Below are 21,271 nucleotides of genomic sequence, written 5' to 3' on the forward strand. Positions count from 1 at the left end.
ATGTGTTTTGCAGTGGACACAATGACTGCTGACCTTTAGGGTACTTCCTCTGAGTCAAGCATATGCAGCCTCTTTTGACCTCCTCAAAGAGATCAGCTGGTTATTACAGCCACCCCCAACAAAGTCAAGTTCCCAAGTGTCCACTCTTGAAAATATTTTTGAGGCTTATGGTGAAATTCCTGCTTGCAGAATACAGAGCAGAGGGAAATAAATAGATTTCTATTCGAAGATTTTTGCAGAATTAGGTGGTGAATTAGTGCATGTTTCCCTGAGCAGATCTTGCATATGAGGTTAATAAAAATGTGGTTTCCTGATTCTCTGGTTTAAAGGTACTGTATATTTCATTTTATTTTATGTTTCTGAATGGTTTAGAAAAAGGTTGAAGATGAACTGTCCATACAACAGCAGGAGTATTATGGGCCACAGGGAAAGAAATACAAATGATCCAAACCTGAGGAAACTGATGAGTTCAAATGAAAAATTTTGCACACTGGGAAAATATTGAAGGTTGTTTATAAGGACTTCACCTAAATATTCACATTTAATATACTTTGCTTTTTATACTAATTAATGAACCATCCTGAAAAGCAATTTTTTACCCTGTCCTCTCCCACCCATTTTAAAATACTGCAAAACAGACATGTAAATTAAAGCTTCCCACGGACATGTTTAACTTCTGCAGCCAGCTCTTATTCAACATATCATCCTAGGTCTCGCTGATCTTAGCAGCATTACAAGGTTCATATTTTCACACAGATGAACCATTCATGGCAATTTATCCAATAGATTTGACACAAACATTCTTTTCTTTGATATTGAAGGGATAAGCTTTCTATTTTTGACCTATTTTTTCTCCTGAACGACATATTTATTGAGGCTATTGCAAGGAAAATCCCATTCTCCATTAATATTTCACTTCTCTGTTTCTTCCTTTTGCAGAATTTCAGGCCATTAGAGTGGGAAGAGGGTCTTGGTCAATATCAGCTTATGTATGGTCATGCATTAATAAAATCAATCAGTTTTATTTACAATTAATAAGTAAATACATAATGTTTCAATAAACACATACACATGTGCAGCGGTTAATATGTATATATGTATCATTTTGAGTAGCTGTCTTCATGATTCTACTGTTGTAGATCAACAGGTAGCATTTATTGATCTCTTATAAGAGCAGATCTAGTTCCAGAGAAGATTTTGATTGATTGTCCTCATCCAGAGTGGGTTCTTTCTCCATCTCTCGAAAGTCTCCAGTGGCATTAGTGTGGATGGCATGGAGACAAAGGATTTCTTTCTGTGTAAGGATGTAATTGTATATGTGTATTATGGTGTTTGAATTCCAAATAATTATTCAATGCCCTTTACTCTATCTATCTGAGTAACTTAATACACCACTTACGCTAAGAGTCTATAAACTATTGGTACTAGTATAGATATCTTATTTCAAGCCTCCATTCTACAGAATAAGATGATTGCAACTAATGCACTGCATGGAGTGGGAATGTCTTTTATGCCCTGTGTTTGTTTCATCAGACAAAACTCCATCTCCTATTACCTTTTAAATTAAATATGTCAATTTTAAGAACTCCAAGTATGCAAATCTATATTAAGAAGGCAAGGAAATACTTAGATAACTTTGTATTTTTGATCTTTAATATAAAACGGTAAGATACCTTACTGCATATTTCAACACTAAATGTTTATTGCAATGACATGGTATTCTCAGTTTAGGCCAGGAGGTAAGAATGCACTTATATTTGTCTAGATAAATAAGCTACATAGCCAGTCCTCATTTACCAGTGCCAGATGTAAACACAGAATGTGTTGTACAGGTTAGGTTTTTGGACCACCGGCAACAACTGGACAGCAGCTCACTTTCTTAATGCTGTTTTATTTCTACTACCTCTTATGGTCTAAATGGTCTCTCACATTTTATCTCTGAGTTTCTTCTACTTCTTGAATGTTCAATTTATTGAATGTTGAATGAATATCAAAAAGAGAGGGATACAGTCCTCTATCTTTTCTCTTCTCTTTATAAACTGAAATATTCACCACAGAAGCCTGGAAAGGAAATGTATGAATGCCAGTACTATTCTTGGGAAGTTCTCCATTAATCAGATCTCTTGGTTAGACTCAGTAAGACATCCATGTCTCTCCAGGTTACTGTCCATAAAAAATTCAGACTCTCTTGAACACTTCTATAAAAGCCATCCTCCCTTATTACCATGCTATTGGTTGGTTTGGGTTTTTTAGACCAACAATACTTTTCCCCCACAAATCTTTGTGTGCATGCCTTGAACTGTCCCGCAAAATGAGACTGCTGGTACAGAGTTAACTCACTCTTCGGAAAAACTAAACAAGAAAAACCTGCTTGAAAGTTTTTTTCTGCCCCAAATCCTTTTTTGGAATAGTGGATAAACCTCAGGCTCTTGCAGAATTGAACCAGCTCATCACTGGTATGGCTCCCTGAGAATCGCAGTCTGCAATGGGAGCTAAAGAGAGGTCTTTGCTTCATGCCAGTTCAAGAAGACTTCACTTAGTTTTGAGCTGCAGCCTACCTCTGGATGGCAGTACGACCACTGTGAACAGGTCAAAGCTCCTCCAGCTTTCTCTCAGGAAGTACATATCTGGTAAGTTTGTCTAGTCTTCACTCATAGTGTTGGTGTGGTTTGGCTTTACCTTGACCTTTCAGAGCTTGACATGAGAAGTGAAGCCTCAGGGCTAGAGTCTCCATGCACTGATGAAGACCTACAGAAAATTTCCTTTTCATCTGCATTTTTTCCCAGGTTTTCTGTCCTTCTTTCAAAGTGAGTTATCAGTTACAGCTGTTCAGCATTTTGAGGGACTTCTTTTTCTTTTCCACTGAGTGTCATGACAGTTGATCATTACAGCCTGATATGAATGCTCTCCAAAAGTTGTTGAGAAAGTAAAGTAGGTACTTCTCTCACACAAACTAGTTATACTCAGTTATAAGTAATTTACTCAGAGTTTATTTCTTTTGGTAGAGTTAAGTGCTATAATTTTAAATATTTAAATTATATAAAGATATTCAGTGTAGGTAATACATTTTCTTGAGCTACAGAGATAATGGAGGCATAGTAGTCATAAGTGAAAAATTTCCAGTTATCTCTCAGACATTCCAAAGGTACAGTGGGGGGCTTTGGGAACAAGAAGGGTTACACAAAGGCTCACAATCACCATCTTGGAAGCATGGCCAATTCAACAACATCACAAATGTCTGCATTCTTTGATATCCTAAAAGCACACTGCAACAGAAATTGTGTAATTGTTGTGCTCCATGTTGAAATTGTTTTCTAGATAATATCTATGCACATATAGTTCCTTGTTAAAAGTATCATATCAGGGTAAACATGATATGATTCCAGTGCAGAGAAGGAATACAAAGCAAAGATAGATTTTACTGCTGTTATATCTATGACACCAACTGGGGTACTGAAAGGGACTCTGCTGTGCATTGTCATCAACAATGTTATAAACTGTGCTCCACTTTCTAGACTGCCTTTGCAGTCTCATTGCCTTAAATGAAACACTGAATTACTCTTGAAGAACCCTAGTGAAGGCAAAAAGGATTAGAGTAGGTATTACCAAGGTCATAACTTATTAATGGTGTTAATATACGAGGCAGGAGGGAATCCCCTTTGATAGTGAGATCCTAGGCTGAGTCTGTGAAGACAAGATTTAGAGGGAAACCAAGCAAATTTGTGAATTACTTTTGGAGGGGAAAATAGACACAAAACCATATGTTGTGTAACTTTTACATTCTTTGTCAGTGCAGTGTTTAAAAAATTTTCACTGGGTAATAGTGCAAAAAGTATTTCTTTGACTCAGGGCAAGATTGAAGTGAAAGACTTCTGGTGATATAAAATATCACAATTGTGCACTCTTGTGTTCCACATTGCCCAATAGCTCTTCCAACGTCACAAACAGAAATGCTTCTTCTACTTGTCTGTTCAGAATAAGGTTGTAATGTAAGCACTTGCTTTCCTGTTTTTTTCTCCCCATTCACAAAGCCCATTATATGCATTTCAATGTCATTTTAATCCTTTTCCTCCTGCATAACTCTGTGGTTACCTTTGAGCAATTTGCCTGCACTGCTGTGTTCCAGCTCACAAAATCTGATCATATAAGTGGTCCTACTGATTTCAGTATGTATACTTAGTCCAGGGTTACATGCTCAAAGGACCTTCAGATATAGATAAATGACTACCATATCATAAAGCCATAATTTAACCACAACACAAATATGGCTTTGTTTTCATCACAGCAGTTCCTCTTACATTCCTCTTACACGTTACTCTGTCACAATAAATTTAACATATCTGGTTGGGCTTCTGTTAGTGCTTTTCAGTATGTTGTCATCTTTTCTTTAAAGACCCTTAAGGTTGTGTACAGACACTAGGTCACTAGGAGAAAGAAATCCTATAGAAAGAGTAACATGAGTCACATGGATTGACCCCTAAAAATTGGGGTTTGAAGCCCAATGTAAGTGTTGTCACTTCTCTGTGTCATACATCTTCATTTGTGGTCTTTGAGATCACTTTGATATCAAAGGAAATGTGTGTCTTTTGAAAGACTTACCTTTACCTGTGATAGTTGTTGTGAGGGAAAGGTGGGAACTAATGTATTTTTATTTAACAATTTCTGTTTATAAGTGCACATTTATTCACTCTTTTTTTTTTCTTTTCTGATGCTTGTAAAAACAGAATAAAAAATAGTGTAAGTCTGCAGCTAGAACTTTTATTCAGAAAACAAGCCCAGTAATTTGTTGAACTGTTTGTGCTGTTAGATTGTCTGTCCACCTCCTATTATTACTCAGTTGCTCTGCAGGAATCAGGCTTGTTGAGGAGTGATGTAGAATTGGGAACAGTTCTCTGCATAAAGGTTTGTGCATGTGGCTACAAGAGACTTCTAAAATCATAAATGCTTTAAATTACTAGATAAGGCAGATTGTGATGTGATAAAGTCCAGGGAATTGCTACTTAAGCATGCAATTCATGTTAATGCACCCCGATCCCTGGTGAGTTGCTGATTAATCTAAGTGGGTTATAGCACGGCCTCTCAATAGCTTTTCTTTAACTGGTATATAGAACAGAATGCCATGTTTCTTCACACTGAATAATGACCATGGAAAACTGAAAAGGAGTCCATCTTTTTTTCTGATTATTGTAGCTTTAAATTTTTCCTCATTTTATTAACTTCTATATAAAACTTGGCCTTAGAATATAATGAAATTGATATTCTGTGCTTAATACTTATAGTCCTCTAAAACTAGGATCATTTCCTTTCCCCTTCCCTTTTTTTTCCCCCCTTCAGAGTTCAAGGCTTATGAATTTCTAGACTTTCCACATGAAGAATTTGTTTTGAGCTTAACAGAAATTTCATTGTGAGTGTTAGGATTTGAAGATGAAAGACTATCAGAAGAGGGAAGTTTGAAACTGCTGGTAGAACTTTACAAATTGTATTACTTATGTAGAGGTTACGGTTTCTCTTTTCTGCTAGATTTTGGCAAGGTACATAGGGAATACCTGTGTGCATATCTTGGTGCTACAAAATTGATCCCATATTCTAGCTAAGTATCTAGTCTCAGAATATTTAGTGTTTTTGCTATTTGGACTGCACAGATGAATTGATTTTTTTGTAGAAGTGTTTTGATTCTGTGTAGTAGCTGCTGGTCATCTTTTACTAATAATTCTATATGTAGGCCTGTGGGCATATTACTTTACATTCTCTTGGAAACAAGCAAATACATTGTGGTAGTCACTTAAGTGGCATTATTATGCTCCTTATGAAGATGCCCTATTTGTGAGTGCAAAATTGGTAGCACATTCTTATGGGGGAAAAAAAGCCTTATCTGGAACCATTGCTGCTGCTATTGCAGTAATGTGATATCAAACAGGCAAAATTGTATGTGTTGTCAATGTCTACAATATAATTTCATTGGCTTACAATGTTTGAAGTGAAGGCATGATGGTAAGCTTATATAACATGTCACATTGAAGTAATCACCCAACAACTTGATTTTATGGCCAATGAGAACATTTTAATATTCACATATATTCTGAGGACACTCTAGTTTGCATGAAAACAGAGATATCAAAGTATGTGATTAAGCATCTAGATACTGTAGTGCTGAGAAATACTTAAATAACCCAACAAATAAATGGATTAAGTAAATGTGGATAAAAGTAAATGAGAAAGCTAGTCTTAATCTATGAATAAGAGTTTGGTCTGAAATGCAACAGAAAAGAAAAAAAAGAGACCAAAAAAGAGGATAGTTTTAAGTCATTGGTTTTACTTACCTTACCTGTGGCCAGTGTTATTTATCTGGTGTTTACCTAAGTCTCTTTGCTCATGCTTTTATTTTGCCAAGATTTCTGTTCAGCACTTTTCAGGGTAATGTGTTAGGTTGGAGTCAGATGATGAAAAGGAGCCCGTGTTTGAATCCAGAAGAAGCACATGAGCTGGGACCATCAGGCCTGTGAGTTGAGCAGAGCTGCCTGTCTGCACGAAAAGGGAACTCAAGGAATGTCACAGATGTTTGGGTGCTCCACTCATTTTCTAAAGTTGTAGACCTGAATCATTGTACTGGTGCTAACCAGCTGGAGATAACTTGCTTCATAACAGTATGTATGGTGCTGTGTTTTGGATTTGTGACTAAAACTGTACTGATGACACCCCAGTGTTTTGGCTATCACAGAACAGTGACTGCACAGTGTCTGTGCTAGAGGTGGGCAAGAATTTGGTAGAGGACCATCTCTTTGTAAAAGCTCTCTGGAGACACATACAAGAGCATGTACTGACAGAACAAGGGGAAATGGCTTCAAAATGAAAGAGAGTAGGTTTAGATTAGATAATATGAAAAAATTCTTTACTGTGAGGGTGGTGATGCACTGGAACAGGTTGCCCAGAGAAGTTGTGGATGCCCCATCCCTGGAAATGTTTAAGGCCACGTTGGATGCAGCTTTGAGCAACTTGGTCTAGATGATCTTTAATGTCCCTTCAAACCCAAATCCTTCTATGATTCTATGACACTGTCAGTATGTCTGCCCACAACTGACTGAAGGGATATTCCATAGATGTCATGTAGTGTTCAGTATTAAAAACTGGGAGAAAGAAGGAGGAATGGGGGTGTTTGTAGTTATGGTATGAGTCTTCTCACGTAGCTGTTACGCATACTGAGGCCCCACTGCCCTGGAACTGGCTGAATGTCTGCTTGTCAATGCTAAAAAGTCCTTCTTTTGTTTTGGTAGCACATGCATCTTATGCTTCCCTTATCAAACTGTCTTTATATCGATCCACAAGTCATCTCTCCCTCTGTTTGTTTTCTCCTCATCCTGTGGGAAAAGGGAGGGAGTGAGCAGTTGTGTGGGTGCTTGGCTGCTAGCCGTGGTTGACTCACCAAAACAGTGCAAATCTTCAAGAGGGAGCAACTGCTGTAACCACAAGCAAGAATGAATATGTTGGAAGAAAATCTCATTAGGTTAAAAAAACCTCCAGCCAACCCACCCTAAGAACCTAAGAACTATCTACTGGGACTTTAAGGACAGTTGTTTTGAAAGTCCCATGGATAACTGCTTGGAAAGGGAGTATTATTGAGGAAACAGCAGTGCTAGGAAAAAAAAGTAACACAGGTAGGGTCTGCTATTAGCAGACATGAGCTCTGCTCCATTCCTATTTTACAGTGTTTTACTTTCCTGCCTTCCTTCTCTGTAATGAAGATCTGGTTTCTTAATTCTTCTTGAGGTCCTCAGGCTGGGAGTATGGCGGGCACATGCTGTACCAGTGTGAGTAGCAAGAGAGCAAGCGGAAAGCATCTTTTGCTCCTAGAAGACCCTTTGAAGTTATCCCAGTGTTGGGTTTGCCAGGTGCAATCAAGACCTGCAGCAGCTCTGTGAAATGCATCAGAAGTGCTGCCAGGTTAAGAAACGAGAGACAGATTTTTCTTGATGTAAGGAATAAATTGGTTAAGTATGCATAGCTTGATTATTTGCTCAACATATGAGAAAATGAATATCTGTGGATATTGAAAGCAGGTAAATCATTAAAGGAGTAGGTTAACAAAAGGAATAAATGGAAGTAACTGGATAAAATTATTACTGGGCAACTTAAATACAGTGGATATTGTCCTAGCAGTAAATATAATTAAATTTTGTGAGTATTACCTGAGGAAACTTAGTTTTTAAGAAACTTTAGGTTAAATATTATTAAATCTTAGAAAAGCATAGATCAAGAAAGAGTTCAGTAGAGGCTCTCTGGGGATAGGGTAGATTACTTTGCACATTTTCACAGGGAGGCTTAAAAGTCAAAATAGACACCTTTGCCCTGTTCCCTCTGCAAGCTGGTTAAACAGTCTAAACAGACTTGGCCAGCAATGTGTAGAAGTTCAGTGGCAAAGCTGAGCTTCCAAGGTGCCAGCCCTGCTATTATAACCACCTGGCAGCAAACATCCTCTCCCACATGGGAAAGGCTATTTTTTGTTGAAAGAGGACTAAAAGGAAGAGTGAAGGTAGTTTGAATACTGTATGATCCCACAGCTGTACTAGTATACTGAGGCTTGCTGCAGGAAACCCAAGTGACTCTTTGGCTTTTCATATGTAAAACGTAAATATGTGTAGTTTCTAGGTTCAGAAAAATAATGATAAATATAGACATAGGAATTAAATTCTCCTTAAATTAAAAAAAAAAAAAGATGCTTTCTTCAAATATATATGCAAAACACACAATTTCTATTTGGACTGGCACATGAAAATAATCTATAATGAAGAAATTATGTGAAATTATGATCAAAACTCATATTCTGAATTTTATGCTTTATTTTTATATTTTTAATAATTCTGAAGTTATTATTTTTTAATATTAATTTTTGGGGTGCTGATATTACCAAAACCAGATTTTGTAATGGTATGTATATTTGTGCATGTGTTGTGCATAAAAAAAAATAAATCTGATATTTATGCCATGTCTCTAAATAATATTAATAATTTGAAAGAAAATTTTGAAATCAAAACCTACATTTATTAGTTTTCCTAAAACATAACATAAAGTTTGTAATAGGTTAAAAAGTAATTTGAGCTCAATAATACGATAAGATAGTTTATGATGAACTATGGTTTTTTTGAAACAGCTAAACTGCATTTAGGGTTACCAAATAACTTTGCTGGGAAGGAATCAGGGCTGCAAAAAACTTTTAATGTATGTAATATATACATATATACGTACATACATTAGATATGTATGTGATAAACAGGGAACCCCTGGTGGTCTAGTGGTAAAGGCGCGGCGCTATCACCGCTGAGACCCGGGTTCGATTCCCGGTCAGGGCCACTCCCCGGGCAGGTGGGGCTCGTTAGCCCTTAAAGGCAACCCACCTACGTCCTAAGGACCTCGCTGCCACCGTCCAAGCTCGCTTGGCCCCGGCAGATGAATCTTAGGATTAAAGGGTGGGCTCAGTTCCGCGCACACTGTGTCTCACCTAAAAAATCCAATGCGCAGGCTGGAAGGTGTAAAGACCTTCCCCGGATCTTCACTCATGAAGACTGGCCATTATTATATTATGTGATAAACAATAGCAGGATCTTTGGAAATATTTTTCACCTGTTGAAGCAGAAGGGAATCAACAGCACTTGTGGTTGTGCTCTCTGAGCAGAGCAGTGATAATTACACTTTAAGGGTGAAACAAAGCAGCTCAGTGATACTGGCCAGTTTGCAAAAAGCAGGCATAAACAACGAAGTGTTGCCTTAGTTCCATGGTTTTTTTTTTACTCTCTGATCTGTTTTGAAGAATTTTCCTTAAGAAATGATAGGGAGCCAATGCCAAATCCAAGAATCACTGAATATGCAGAGTTGGAAGGGACCCATAAGGATTGAGTCCAACTCTTAAGCAAATGGCCCGTATGGGAATTGAACCCACGACCTTGATGTTATCAGCACCATGCTCTGACCAACTGAGCTAATGGCAAATTTTTTTGTTAAAAAAATTAACAATTCCCCCCCACCAAATCCCCCAGCCAAACAGTATCTAATAAAGAACAGAATTGTTCATGTAGGAAAATCATAGCAGATTTGAGAAGTGCTTCATTTATTGTTTATTGATAATCCAGTTACAGTAATTGCTGCTGAAATGATTGGTAAATGTTCTGCTGTTTTCCTATTGTAAGGCATTAAACAGAAAAGATGCTTTATACTGAAGTGATCCTCCTGTATGTACAACACATAATACTGTTACTGTGTGTAGTGTGTGAACAAAACATTGGGAGTTTGTAAGCATATCTGCAACTTCCAGCAGATTAAGATCATTGACAAAAAGGTGAAGTATCCTTTGGGCTTCAAGCTTTTAAAGAAAACCAGGTCCTTATACAAATTGCATTAGAAATATGAAGCTGTGTGACAATTAAAGGCATGTTGAATTTGTAATACATTTAATTACAAATTACTACGTTGTGATCTACAACATGAAAAGAAAGATGTGGTACTCGGGTGTTGATGAAGACCTGGTGTGAAGAAAAGTAACCCCGAAGATCCTTTGTAATGATTAAAAAAACAATTGCACTCATTCATCAATGAGAAAGGCTTGGGAAATATAAAAAACATTGCATTATTGATCTGCAGTATTTGTGGCATTATTAAGTATGTTTAGCAGTTATAGCAGCAGATTTTGCTGTCAGATGATCTCCACATATGAGAATGATAGGAAAACTATTTGGGATTCTTAGTCCTAACCTGAAAGGTGCACATTTTATGGCAGTGCATCTTCTAGTATCTGGAAAAAGAAAATAACATCGCTTTTTTATTCTATGTGTAGAGTTGATAAAAAGAAATCTGAGGGTCCACCCCTATAAAGTATGATTTTAGTAGAAATGCCAGGAGATAAGTAATTTCCCATACTTGTCACTAAAATTCAGGTATGCTGTATTAAGGGAAGGACCATGAAGAGCTGACTAATTTGTTAACCATGTAATATGTAAAATCAAGGTTGAGCTGTCCCTAAGCTTGGATTCAGATTTGGGAAGCCTTCAGCCTTGTTTAGGAAGAATTCAAGGCAGACTTTCTCAGCTGCTTCAAGCTGAAAAAGAATAATTTTGTATTGAAGATTTCTCAGCAACTTTTGATTGTGATATTCTGGTGAAATCTTGACTTGCCTTGTGGATTTGTTTATGATTTGTTTATTATTTATAAAGGATTTTAAAAGATTCACAAAAAATAGATACTGAATTTCCAAACTGGTCTAGGTTATGACTGTGTATTGTGTTATAGATTATAACTGTTTTTAAACAATTCAAAACATTCCAGAGTTGGATGAAGCTGGAATTAGATTAGTATTGCTTTAAAAATCTTCAGAAAAAGAGAAGTTTTCACTAGTAAATGTTGCTTCATTGTGCTATATAGATTTTATCCCTGTTGCAAGAAATTTTCTTTTGAAAGTGTCTTTGATGAAATTTCTGGTGAGAGCTAGATCCATCCTGAAAGAGAAAGTGACTTTCCTGATATGGCTGAGTCCATGGCTAGCTACAGATGGATCTTGATTTGGGTTTTCCTAGACCAAATGCAGTACTGAATTAACTGCTGAGGTAGGTTACTGTTTAACCCATGCTCTAATTTTCAAAAATTCAAGTTAATGGTTTCTCTGTTTTACATCATAGAAGTCCTGACAAGTTATGTAAAATCAAGTTTTTATTTAACTAAGAGCAGAGCTTATTTCAATTGCTCTGAGTCCCTTCTACGCAGCCTGGTCAAGTTTCTCTCTCACACCTGATCAAAATTCAAAATTTATTGTAATTTTTGTATTGATGTGGTTCTGCCTGGTTTGTAAAAGAAAGCAACTCTAGCTGAATTCTGGCTTTGATATTTTTTCAATTAAAGTAATTTCTAGTGTGTGCATGGTTGACAAAGTCTGACAAATGAAAATACAGAGAAACTTCATATAACACTGTATTTAAACTCTAATTAGGTCAAAATTTTATAATTTGAATGCTTTGTGGTGGAAATCCTGATAAACAAACTTTCACCTAGGAAAGACTAACTCAGAGAATCCCATGGAGTATTTTATTGTATTTGTTAGATGCAAAGAGACTGTTTATGGCCTCTTCTTATCTTGGAGAGCAGAAGGATTATGCTGATAAGGGGATACTGTAGTTTCTAGAAGGATCTTTTAACGTATGTAGCAAAATCATCTGGAAAGGGAGGCCTTTGTTTAAGACCCCTTCAAAATAGAAATTGAGCAAATATTAAACGAGAAAAAAGACAAGTTATGAAACTGGCAGGCTTGTGAAAGAGCACTTGTGATGACACTGCAGTGATCTGGTAAACATGATCATGTCTCCTTTAGGTGGTTCATCTGGAGATAACATGGACCACCCCAAACAACCCCATGTGAAATACTTTTCAGGGTGAACAAGAAGGGGTTTTTGGTTCTTTTTAATAGCAAGGATCCTTTAGACAGCTGATGTATTACATTAGGGTAGAATGGTGTTTTCTTCTGTAATGCTTTTCTCTTCGTAATGAAAGACAATGCTTTCCTCTTCATAATGGAATTTTTTTCAAGTCTTCTGGTAAATTGGCCCCACAGTGCAAAAATTTTAGTTATTCTTACAGACTTAAAATTTTCTGAATGTTTTCTTATGTTTGAAATGGCTTCTTGCAGAATAGAACTGACAGAGCATTGGGAATCATCTATTACTCTATGAAGAAAATGTGTCAAAGTCTTACTCCTTCTTTCATGAAACCAGAGAGCAGAACAGTAAGAAATCTCTTTGATTTGATGATCTTAAAGGTCTTTTCCAACGTAAATGATTCTATGAAATGAGTAGGAAAGTCTACTGAAGGCTTTTTCAACCATGTTGGCCCCAGTCAAAAATGCCTGTTCTGCCTTTGTCCTATCCTGATCTGTAAGGCCTGATCTTCTGCTTTCTCAAAAAATGGTCAGGTTTTGTGCAACTCCAAGAACGTTTAACTAGGAGAAGGCTGCTTTCTCTCACCACTCTCTAGACTTCTTTTTTCTAATAGGTAGAAATATGAGGAGTGTGGTAGCTTCCCAGAATAGTAGCTTCTCTGGCTCTCGACCTGTGTATCCATACAAGCTCCTGCTACATGTCTGCAGATAAAAAAAGCTCCTTTCCAGTAAGGACAGTAATTATTATTTAAATGGGGAATTATTATAATTGGGTCAAGACCAAAATTAAAATTCTTGTTATCTAATTAATAAAGTTTTGAATAGCTTCACCCTGTATGTGGTACAAAACTCCAAGGATGAAATTATTTGCAAGAAGAGCAACGTGAATCTTAAATCAGATTAATAACTGTATCAGGAGCATTAAAGTCAACTCTAGGAGTTATGAGCAACATTTAGAGTTAAGCTTCTGTGCTGTATGTACTCTGGCATTAGTGTCATGTGGCTCAGGAAAAACACAAAATATGCAGGTATTTCTTTCCCAGCAGGATCCAGAAATGGTTTTTCTGGACCAGAGATGGAGCAGTCTCCTACAATGAATTACTATTCCCCACTTTTTCTCTGGGGAAATCAACATCATTTGCCTTTCTTTCCTGTTTGAGGATTGTAGCATAACTGCTGGGGTACTTTTAGAGCAATAAACCCACACTGATTATAAAATAAGTGGTGACCTAGCTATTTGCTAAGATGGAGCTGTTGTGTGTCTCTTCCCATCCTGCAGCCTCTAGCTAGACTGACTAGCAAATTGACTAGAACTTCTCTTGACAACCTTTCAGCTTGCTCTTAATAGGCGTAAGAAATAGGTGCAACAATTTCATTAGGGAAAAGAGTTAAATAGGGTGAAAAATAGGTTTAGTGAGGGATGTTTTTGTATGATTTGAAAACACATTGTAGTACCTCAATCTCAAGACACAGCAATTCAAGGGACATTGGCCATTTAAAATTTATTTTAAAAAAGAAATAAAACTAATTCAAAGCAACAATTAAAAGCTCCATGAGTTTCTGAAAATTCTTTTTTCTGTCAGAATCTTTGTTATACTACCACTAACCATTCCAGTTTCCAGGAAACTTAAAATTAAGTAAATAAATGAAGGAGACCATTCTACCATTACTGCTTAACCTGAGAAGAATATTTGAGTGAAAGAAAAAAACATGAACAATGATATTTTCTGTAATTTTCCAAATTAAATTGTTAATCATAGTTCAGTACTATTAATAAAAAGAGTATAATTAAGCGGAGCCCCTGGTGGTCTAGTGGTAAAGGCGCCGCGCTATCACCACCGAGACCCGGGTTCGATTCCCGGTCAGGGCCACTCCCGGGCAGGGGGGGCTCGTTAGCCCTTAAAGGCAACCCACCTACGTCCTAAGGACCTCGCTGCCACCGTCCAAGCTCGCTTGGCCCCGGCAGATGAACCTTAGGATTAAAGGGTGGGCTCAGTTCCGCGCACACTGTGTCTCACCTAAAAAATCCAATGCGCAGGCTGGAAGGTGGAAAGACCTTCCCCGGATCTTCGCTCGCGAAGACTGGCCATTATAATTAAGCATTGGTTAGTTAATGAGCTACGTTCTTTTTAACTAGAAATTGTTCTTTTATAACTGCAACTTGGGCAATACATGTAAAGATGAGAATTACTGGAAAAATAAAATGCCCCAAATCACACTATTATTGAGAAAAGGGAGAAAAAAAGAACTTTCTTTTTCTCCTACAGAGATTTTAATGAGGAGAATAAATACTATTCTAGATGAAAAAAAGTGTAGACTCTTTTTGGTAAGAATATTCATATTGAGTGAGATGAGTTGGGGATATATCAGCTTTTTGCTGTAAGATGGAGAGGCAGATTATAGTAAGTTAAATATGAGTAATATGAGTAAGAGAAGCAAATATGTAATGCAGTAAATAAAGTTCAAGATCAAAGTAGTGAGGGAAGATCAGTGATTGTTTATCAGAAGTTTTGTTTGTTTTGCTTATAACATCTATCTAAAGATGTGGCTGTGAAGAAAATGGTCAGATTTTCTCTGTAACTTTTCTAAGCAAGGGACAGCCAGCAGGTAGCAATGGTCAGAGGCTAGCAGGGGATGAAAGGTTGATTTAAAGTAATTTGCATAAACCACACTGTGGATAGATTGGAATGGAAATATCAGCACATTAGTGACAACAGACAAAACAATGTTTAAAGAAGAAAGAATCAAAGAAGATTGTCTGTGAGAAATATTTATGGGAAAAAAATTAATACCTGTAGAAGCAATAAAACGAAGTAAGAAGGACTATTTCATAAGAGGACCAAGAGGGAAGGTAATCCTAAATTGTACTGGCATTTGAAAAAAACCCCAAACCTATCCTTTCCCAGTTGAGTGTTTTTAATGCATTCCTCACTCAAAAATAAAGCTAAGTTACATCTTAGAATGACTTTATGTAAGTTTATGATTGTGCTCTATATTGATTAAAAAAATTGAAAAGCTACAATTTGAATAATTTTTTACTGTAGTCGTTACAATAATAACTCATTAGAACAATGTAAATTTTATGTTTATTAGAAATTTTGTGCTTGCTCTCAAACAAATTCATTGTATATGTCCCAAACAGAAGCCTGCACAGATCAGGATTGGGGTGTGGGAGGGGAGGGAGGGACATGGGAGGAAGGGGAGGAAATGGGATTTATTTCATATTTTGACCAAAATCAGAAAATTGATTTCAAGTACTTCTAAACAAGGAAAAAAAAGTCCATGCAAAGTAACATCAAACTAAAGGCAAAATAAAAAGCAAACCAGAGGATTTTACTTTTTCTCTGAACTAAAATTTAAAAAGTAATTACATTCAGAGCAACAATGTTTATGGTGAAGTAAGTACAAAATTTAGACCACTGGCTAAATCAGTATATTATAAAGCTCTTTATCACCCAAGTCCTGCATTAAGGAAAAAAGTAATTAATTCTCTTATTTTTAGGCTTCTGCCTAGGGCATGTTTGACACAAAACCCATACAGTTTCCTTTAAAAGCTCTTGGATTACTAAATAGTTTGGCTTTGAAGCTGCACCTTTACCCTTAAAGTGCAAAGGCGAAGCTTTTAACATGGTGATAAATGTTCTCCTATACTTCCTGCAGTGCTGCAGATAAGAAAAAAGTGAAAGTTTTGGCTTTTAAAAGAGGGTGTGTTACTAGAACTGTAATTTGCATTGGCAAATCTACATGATTTTTAGTATTAAATTAAGACCAACAGCCAGTTTAAGTCATCAGGGAGCAGCAGAGCTGAGCAGTGGTGTAGCAGGTACTGCAGCTGAATTACAGAGGGTATAAGCCACCCTTAAGGGAGACACACAGCAGGGAGGACCACTTGCAGCACAAAGCTGTCAGGGAAATCTCATAGAAAACAGGCAAGTCTGGAAATACCAGTGCTAGTTGGACAAGAAATAGATGACAAGTTATATTAGTATCTGCAAGAGATGTGTGCAAAATTTGTCAGTACGTGTCTGGTATATACAGGTATATTTGAATAAAGGAATTGTAATTCCTTAGTTCTCTCATAACTAGAACTTTGAAATTCTGAAGCATTATATTCCTTTTATGTTCCCATGCCTCTTACTTAAAGCATATTAACCCTTTTTACAAAGTTCATCTTGCCGGGTTTATGCATTCTTAGACTTTTCAATTTTGCATATGAAAAGCTTAAACTTTTGTGTGTCTGTCAGTCAATGGAAGGGTCTGTGTTACAGTGCAAAGTGTAATCTGACCTATAACACCTTCCAAAAAGCAAATGCTGAGCATCAAGCCAACAGACATCCAGTGCAGCAGAACAGATCCTGACAGTATTAGCCATAAAAGATGTGTACTCAAGTCCTTGCCTCAATGTATCCACTCCATTGTGGTGGGTCCTCTCTGGAATGGACCTGTAGGAGGGCAGAAGAGAAGACTGCTGTGCCTGCAGCTGTCACAGTAATTACTCCAGGATTTTTTTCTAGGGAGGCCATTGGGAAATATAGGAACAATCCCTCTGTTCACCAAGGGATTTTGCAGACTAGGCCACTTGCTGTACACTGGAATTAGGATTTGTTATATCTTTTATAAAAGCAATAGTTTTTAATCACGCATAATTCACTGCAGAACAGACACATTCTTAGGCACAGAAAGTAATCGAAGGTCAGGAGATAACCTGAAGTTTAAAAATGTCCTTTTTAAAATAAGTTTTTCAAGGAAACAAACCTTCCCTTAACCCATCGTTTAAGGGATTTATTTAGTCTTCATGTAGACTAGAAATTTGGGCAGTATCTAATCCGTCTGCTTAGAGAGAAAGTTGTTGTTCATTTACCATCTGACAGAGAGAGCTACTCTGGGGGTTAACTACAGGTTCTGGTACTGTCTGAGGGAGGCGGCAGCAGTTTGTGTTATTTCAGTTTTTATAGTCCTTGCCTCTGTGTTTGCAAAGCTATTTTAAATTCACTGCTAAGAGTCTGCCCAGCCATGCGACTGACTATGTTGATGCTTAGTGCGGTGCGGGTCTCAGTGATACCTTGCAGCAGTGAGTTCCACAGGTTTTCCACCACTTACTGTTTAGAAAAGTATCATTTATTATTATTAGATTTATGACTTTTTCCCATTTCAGTGGAGACATCTTTTCTCCTCGGATGAGGTAAGGTGAACAGTTCCTGATCTACATTTTTTCCCTGCCATTTATTATCTTTTATCCTTTGATCATGCTCGTTCTTAGTCACACTTTTCTGTAAACATTCACAATCTTTTCCATCAGTTTATCAATCTTAATGCACCTTTTTCTGATCTATCTTTCTTAGATGGGCTACCCAGAAATGAACAAAGTACTCCAGATGAGGCCAAATTATTGATATATATAACAAGTAAAATCTTAGCCCCACTGAAGGTGCTGTATATCTAAGGGCTGAGGATTCTCCCAGTGCTGCCACATTTCCCACATTTTTCTTCCTCCCATTTTTTGTGTATTCAACTTCAGAGTTTGGCAACTTAGACTTAATCTAGAATCCCACTGATTCAGCGTCCACTATTAAATACCTGTTAGTCCCCAGATTAGGACAGGATTAGTAACCTCCCCAAACCACTCTGATGAAAAGGGTCAAATTTTGTCTTGATTCACAACTGTTATGGAGGTTAGTATCAAATCTTGATGTTAGTTCTGAATAGCTGAAACTGAGAGCAGCAGCACAGACTTCGAAACAGTGCTGTTTGTGTTCACAATGACCTTTAGCTGCAAAATCTGCTAAAATACATTATTTAGTATATGAAAGTAAACAAACAAATGTTTCCACCTCAGTAAATGACTGTCCACAGTGCAGTATGAATGTGAGGTAAAACAAGTCAGAGTTTTTTTTATGGTGTCTGCAGAAGAAATCTCTTGACTTCTGTTTTCTCTCCAGAAACATCTAAGAAATGTTCAGATTGTTGCTGCCTAATAAACACAGTAAATGAAACGTTAATAAATCACCAGCAATTTAACCTGACAATAACATGGATTGACCACATTGATTAAATTGATTATGTTTCATATATTTACAATATGTAGACACAAGCCTAATTTATTTTCTGAAGAGTTCAAGGTAGGTATCACTGGTTTTAAAAAAAAGGCAAAACAAAACAATGGAGTAATGTTTGTGGTTGCTATCTGCAATAATCTAATGCTGACAGAGAGCAGTATTTTATTTAGTAATTAACAGTGTAAAAGGGAGAGAAGCTGTCATGTTGGTTCTTAAGCTGGGGAATGTGATGAAAGATGATATCTGCGATCTCATCCTTTCCACTTGTTTAGGATTGTCAGAATGAGAAATGTCAGCATTATGAAAGCTCAGCTCTGCTCTTGATATGATAAAACCCTTCAAAAGCCAGTCTTTCTCTCCCTCTCCCCCTCCTTTCTCCCTCTCCTGCTCGCACTTGCTTTTTTTATTTATCCTGTTTTGTTAGATGGCAGAAATATAATTCTTTTCTTTCTTCCCATTATAAGCCACCATTTTTGTTTTATTATATGTTTCACAACCTCTAATGCCCCACTGAAAATTACCTTGTTAAATGACAGTGTTTCAAAGCCATGAATCCTTTCCACCATTCCCTCAGAGGTTTGAAACAGTCAACAGACTGTAAAGAATAAATAATAAAAAAGTATTGATTATTTTGATGACTGTGAGATTCAATTAAGTATTAATTTTGCCCTCCAGTGGACCTATCAAGGTATTCAAAAGGGAGGATTCGGCTCAACTAAATGCGTGCTGAGTGCTTCAGCCTTAAATAGGAAGAAAATGTGTTTACCTACAGTATTTGAAGAGGAGTGCATTGATGCACAGAGTCCAATATTTAAGTGCTGTGCAAATTAAGCCCTGGTGACAGTGACATTGTTTTCGGCAATATGAGTATTGACTAAAGAAGTGCATTTGATGACAGCTTAAACTATTTGTATTGATTAACATTTTCATAGATTATCATGTGTCATATCAAATTCACTTTTCAGACATGAATACATTAAAAAACCCATAGGCAAACATCGACCAATGTGAGGACGGGACAGAGGGAACATGCTAGCCAACCTACTTGCTCGCTGGTCACCTGTTCTCTGCATAAGAACCATTTAGGCATGAACTTTGCAATAAATAGCTGCCAGAGAGAGCAACAAGGTCACTTGTTCTTTTTCTTTTTTTCAGTTTTTTTTTTTACTCTGCTTTCCATGCTGTCATGGTATTATGCTTATTAGTTTACAAATCGAATAATTGAGTGTGCTTGGAAATAATGCCTGACCCTCAAATGTCCTCAATGAGCAGAAGATAAAACAGATTCAAATCATCAAGAAAAAACTTAAATGTATATATGTATGTGTAATGTTTTGTGTGGGATATGATGTCGCAAACACAAGAATAATTGCAAACTGTATGTGTAAGTATCTTCCCTAATTTTATCTTTTAGCAAACTTCTTGTGTGGTTTTTATTTTCAAAAGAAAAATGTGTGTTTGTGTGTTTATGGACTTTTGGAGCATAGTATCCCAGAGACAGGAATAGTTAGAAATCTGTCACTCTGTTAAATATATGTAATGAAATGGCTATTTTATGCTGTGTATTTTCATAGATATGATGGAATACTAAAAACTGTGTATTTGATTTTGTTAATGTTGTACAGCTGAGGATGCTTCTTTAAATCACTATACGCTCACAGGGTGCTCCTCTTCCATAGCATTGGAGCATATAGGAATTTCTTTTCTTACTATGTTAAGGACAGGGTGAGGTGTAAAAACATACACACACAAAAAGCACATCCCACAATTAAAGCTGTGTTGGTTATGTTGCTTTCATAGAAGTTTTTCTCCAAAGCATCCTGAATCTCTCACATGCTAGTTGAGCTTTAATAGGGTGGGGAGTAATGGAAAACTCATTGGATCTGTAATAGCTCTTCACTTGACTGCAGCCAGCAATAACAGCAGGAGCAGCCAGAGATAAGAGAGAGAGAGAGAGAGAGAGAGAGAGAGAGAGGGAGAGGGAGAGAGAGAGAGAGTGTGTATGTGTGTGTGTGTGTAAGAGAGGGAGTGGAAGAGACAGTATACGCACACCAAAGCTGCCACTTTTTTTTCCCCCCTCACTCTTTTTTTCCCCCCATCCTAGGATCCAATGATAGCTGGACAAGTCAGTAAGCCCTTGCTGTCACTGCGGAGTGAAATGAATGCAGAGTTGAGAGGTGAGGACAAGGCAGCTACTTCAGACAACGAGCTGAATGAGCCCTTGCTTGCGCCTGTGGAATCAAATGACAGCGAGGACACTCCCAGCAAGCTCTTCGGTAAGTCTGTCTAGGTATTTCATTTCACTGCTACCATGTTGTCCGGAAGAGCAATCTCCCCATGTTCTTTTTTTTTTTTTTTTTTTTTTTTCCTGTTCGCTCAATTTTCTTGTAAGTAGGAAGGAGTAGCTTGGAGCATGCAAGCGTACAGCCCTCTGCTCCCGTTGCAACTGGTTACCAGAATGACAGCGTCAGTCCTGAAAACTTTTGTTAACAACGAGCATATTTTATGCATGTTGCAGATGTTTTGTCTTTTTTTTTCAGATTCGTGGACTCTAATATAAAATAATAGAGGGGGATCATTTTAAGTACTTAATTAACGTTTATTGCATTAGATGCTGGTGTGTCTCACATGCTACCAGCTCTTTGGAGGCTGGATTAAACTGAAAAGTTATAATTTTAAATGGTAAAAAATAAAACTGGCTGAAGAGAACCAAAACATTCTCACAGAAAACACTTTGTACTGAATAAACAAAGACTAGCAATGGTACTGTATGTGGAGCTAAGGTTTTTGGAATTAAAATTAGAAA

The 21,271-nt window shown here is 37.1% G+C and overlaps 1 protein-coding gene across 11 annotated transcripts in view; it reads left to right on the forward strand.

Annotated features, from left to right (window-relative positions):
* Nucleotides 1–21,271, forward strand: part of POU6F2 (POU class 6 homeobox 2) — a 329,766-nt gene that overhangs the window by 56,824 nt on the left and 251,671 nt on the right. For all 11 annotated transcript variants that reach the window (XM_050320054.1, XM_050320028.1, XM_050320062.1 and 8 more), the window contains one exon: nucleotides 20,570–20,741. In XM_050320054.1, the coding sequence (XP_050176011.1) occupies nucleotides 20,576–20,741 (166 nt within the window). In that variant the 5' untranslated portion in view covers nucleotides 20,570–20,575. The remainder of the gene's footprint in view (nucleotides 1–20,569; nucleotides 20,742–21,271) is intronic.

Source organism: Myiozetetes cayanensis, unplaced genomic scaffold (assembly GCF_022539395.1).
Source record: "Myiozetetes cayanensis isolate MyiCay16 unplaced genomic scaffold, myiCay2020 scf1, whole genome shotgun sequence".
NCBI classification, from domain to species: Eukaryota; Metazoa; Chordata; class Aves; order Passeriformes; family Tyrannidae; genus Myiozetetes; species Myiozetetes cayanensis.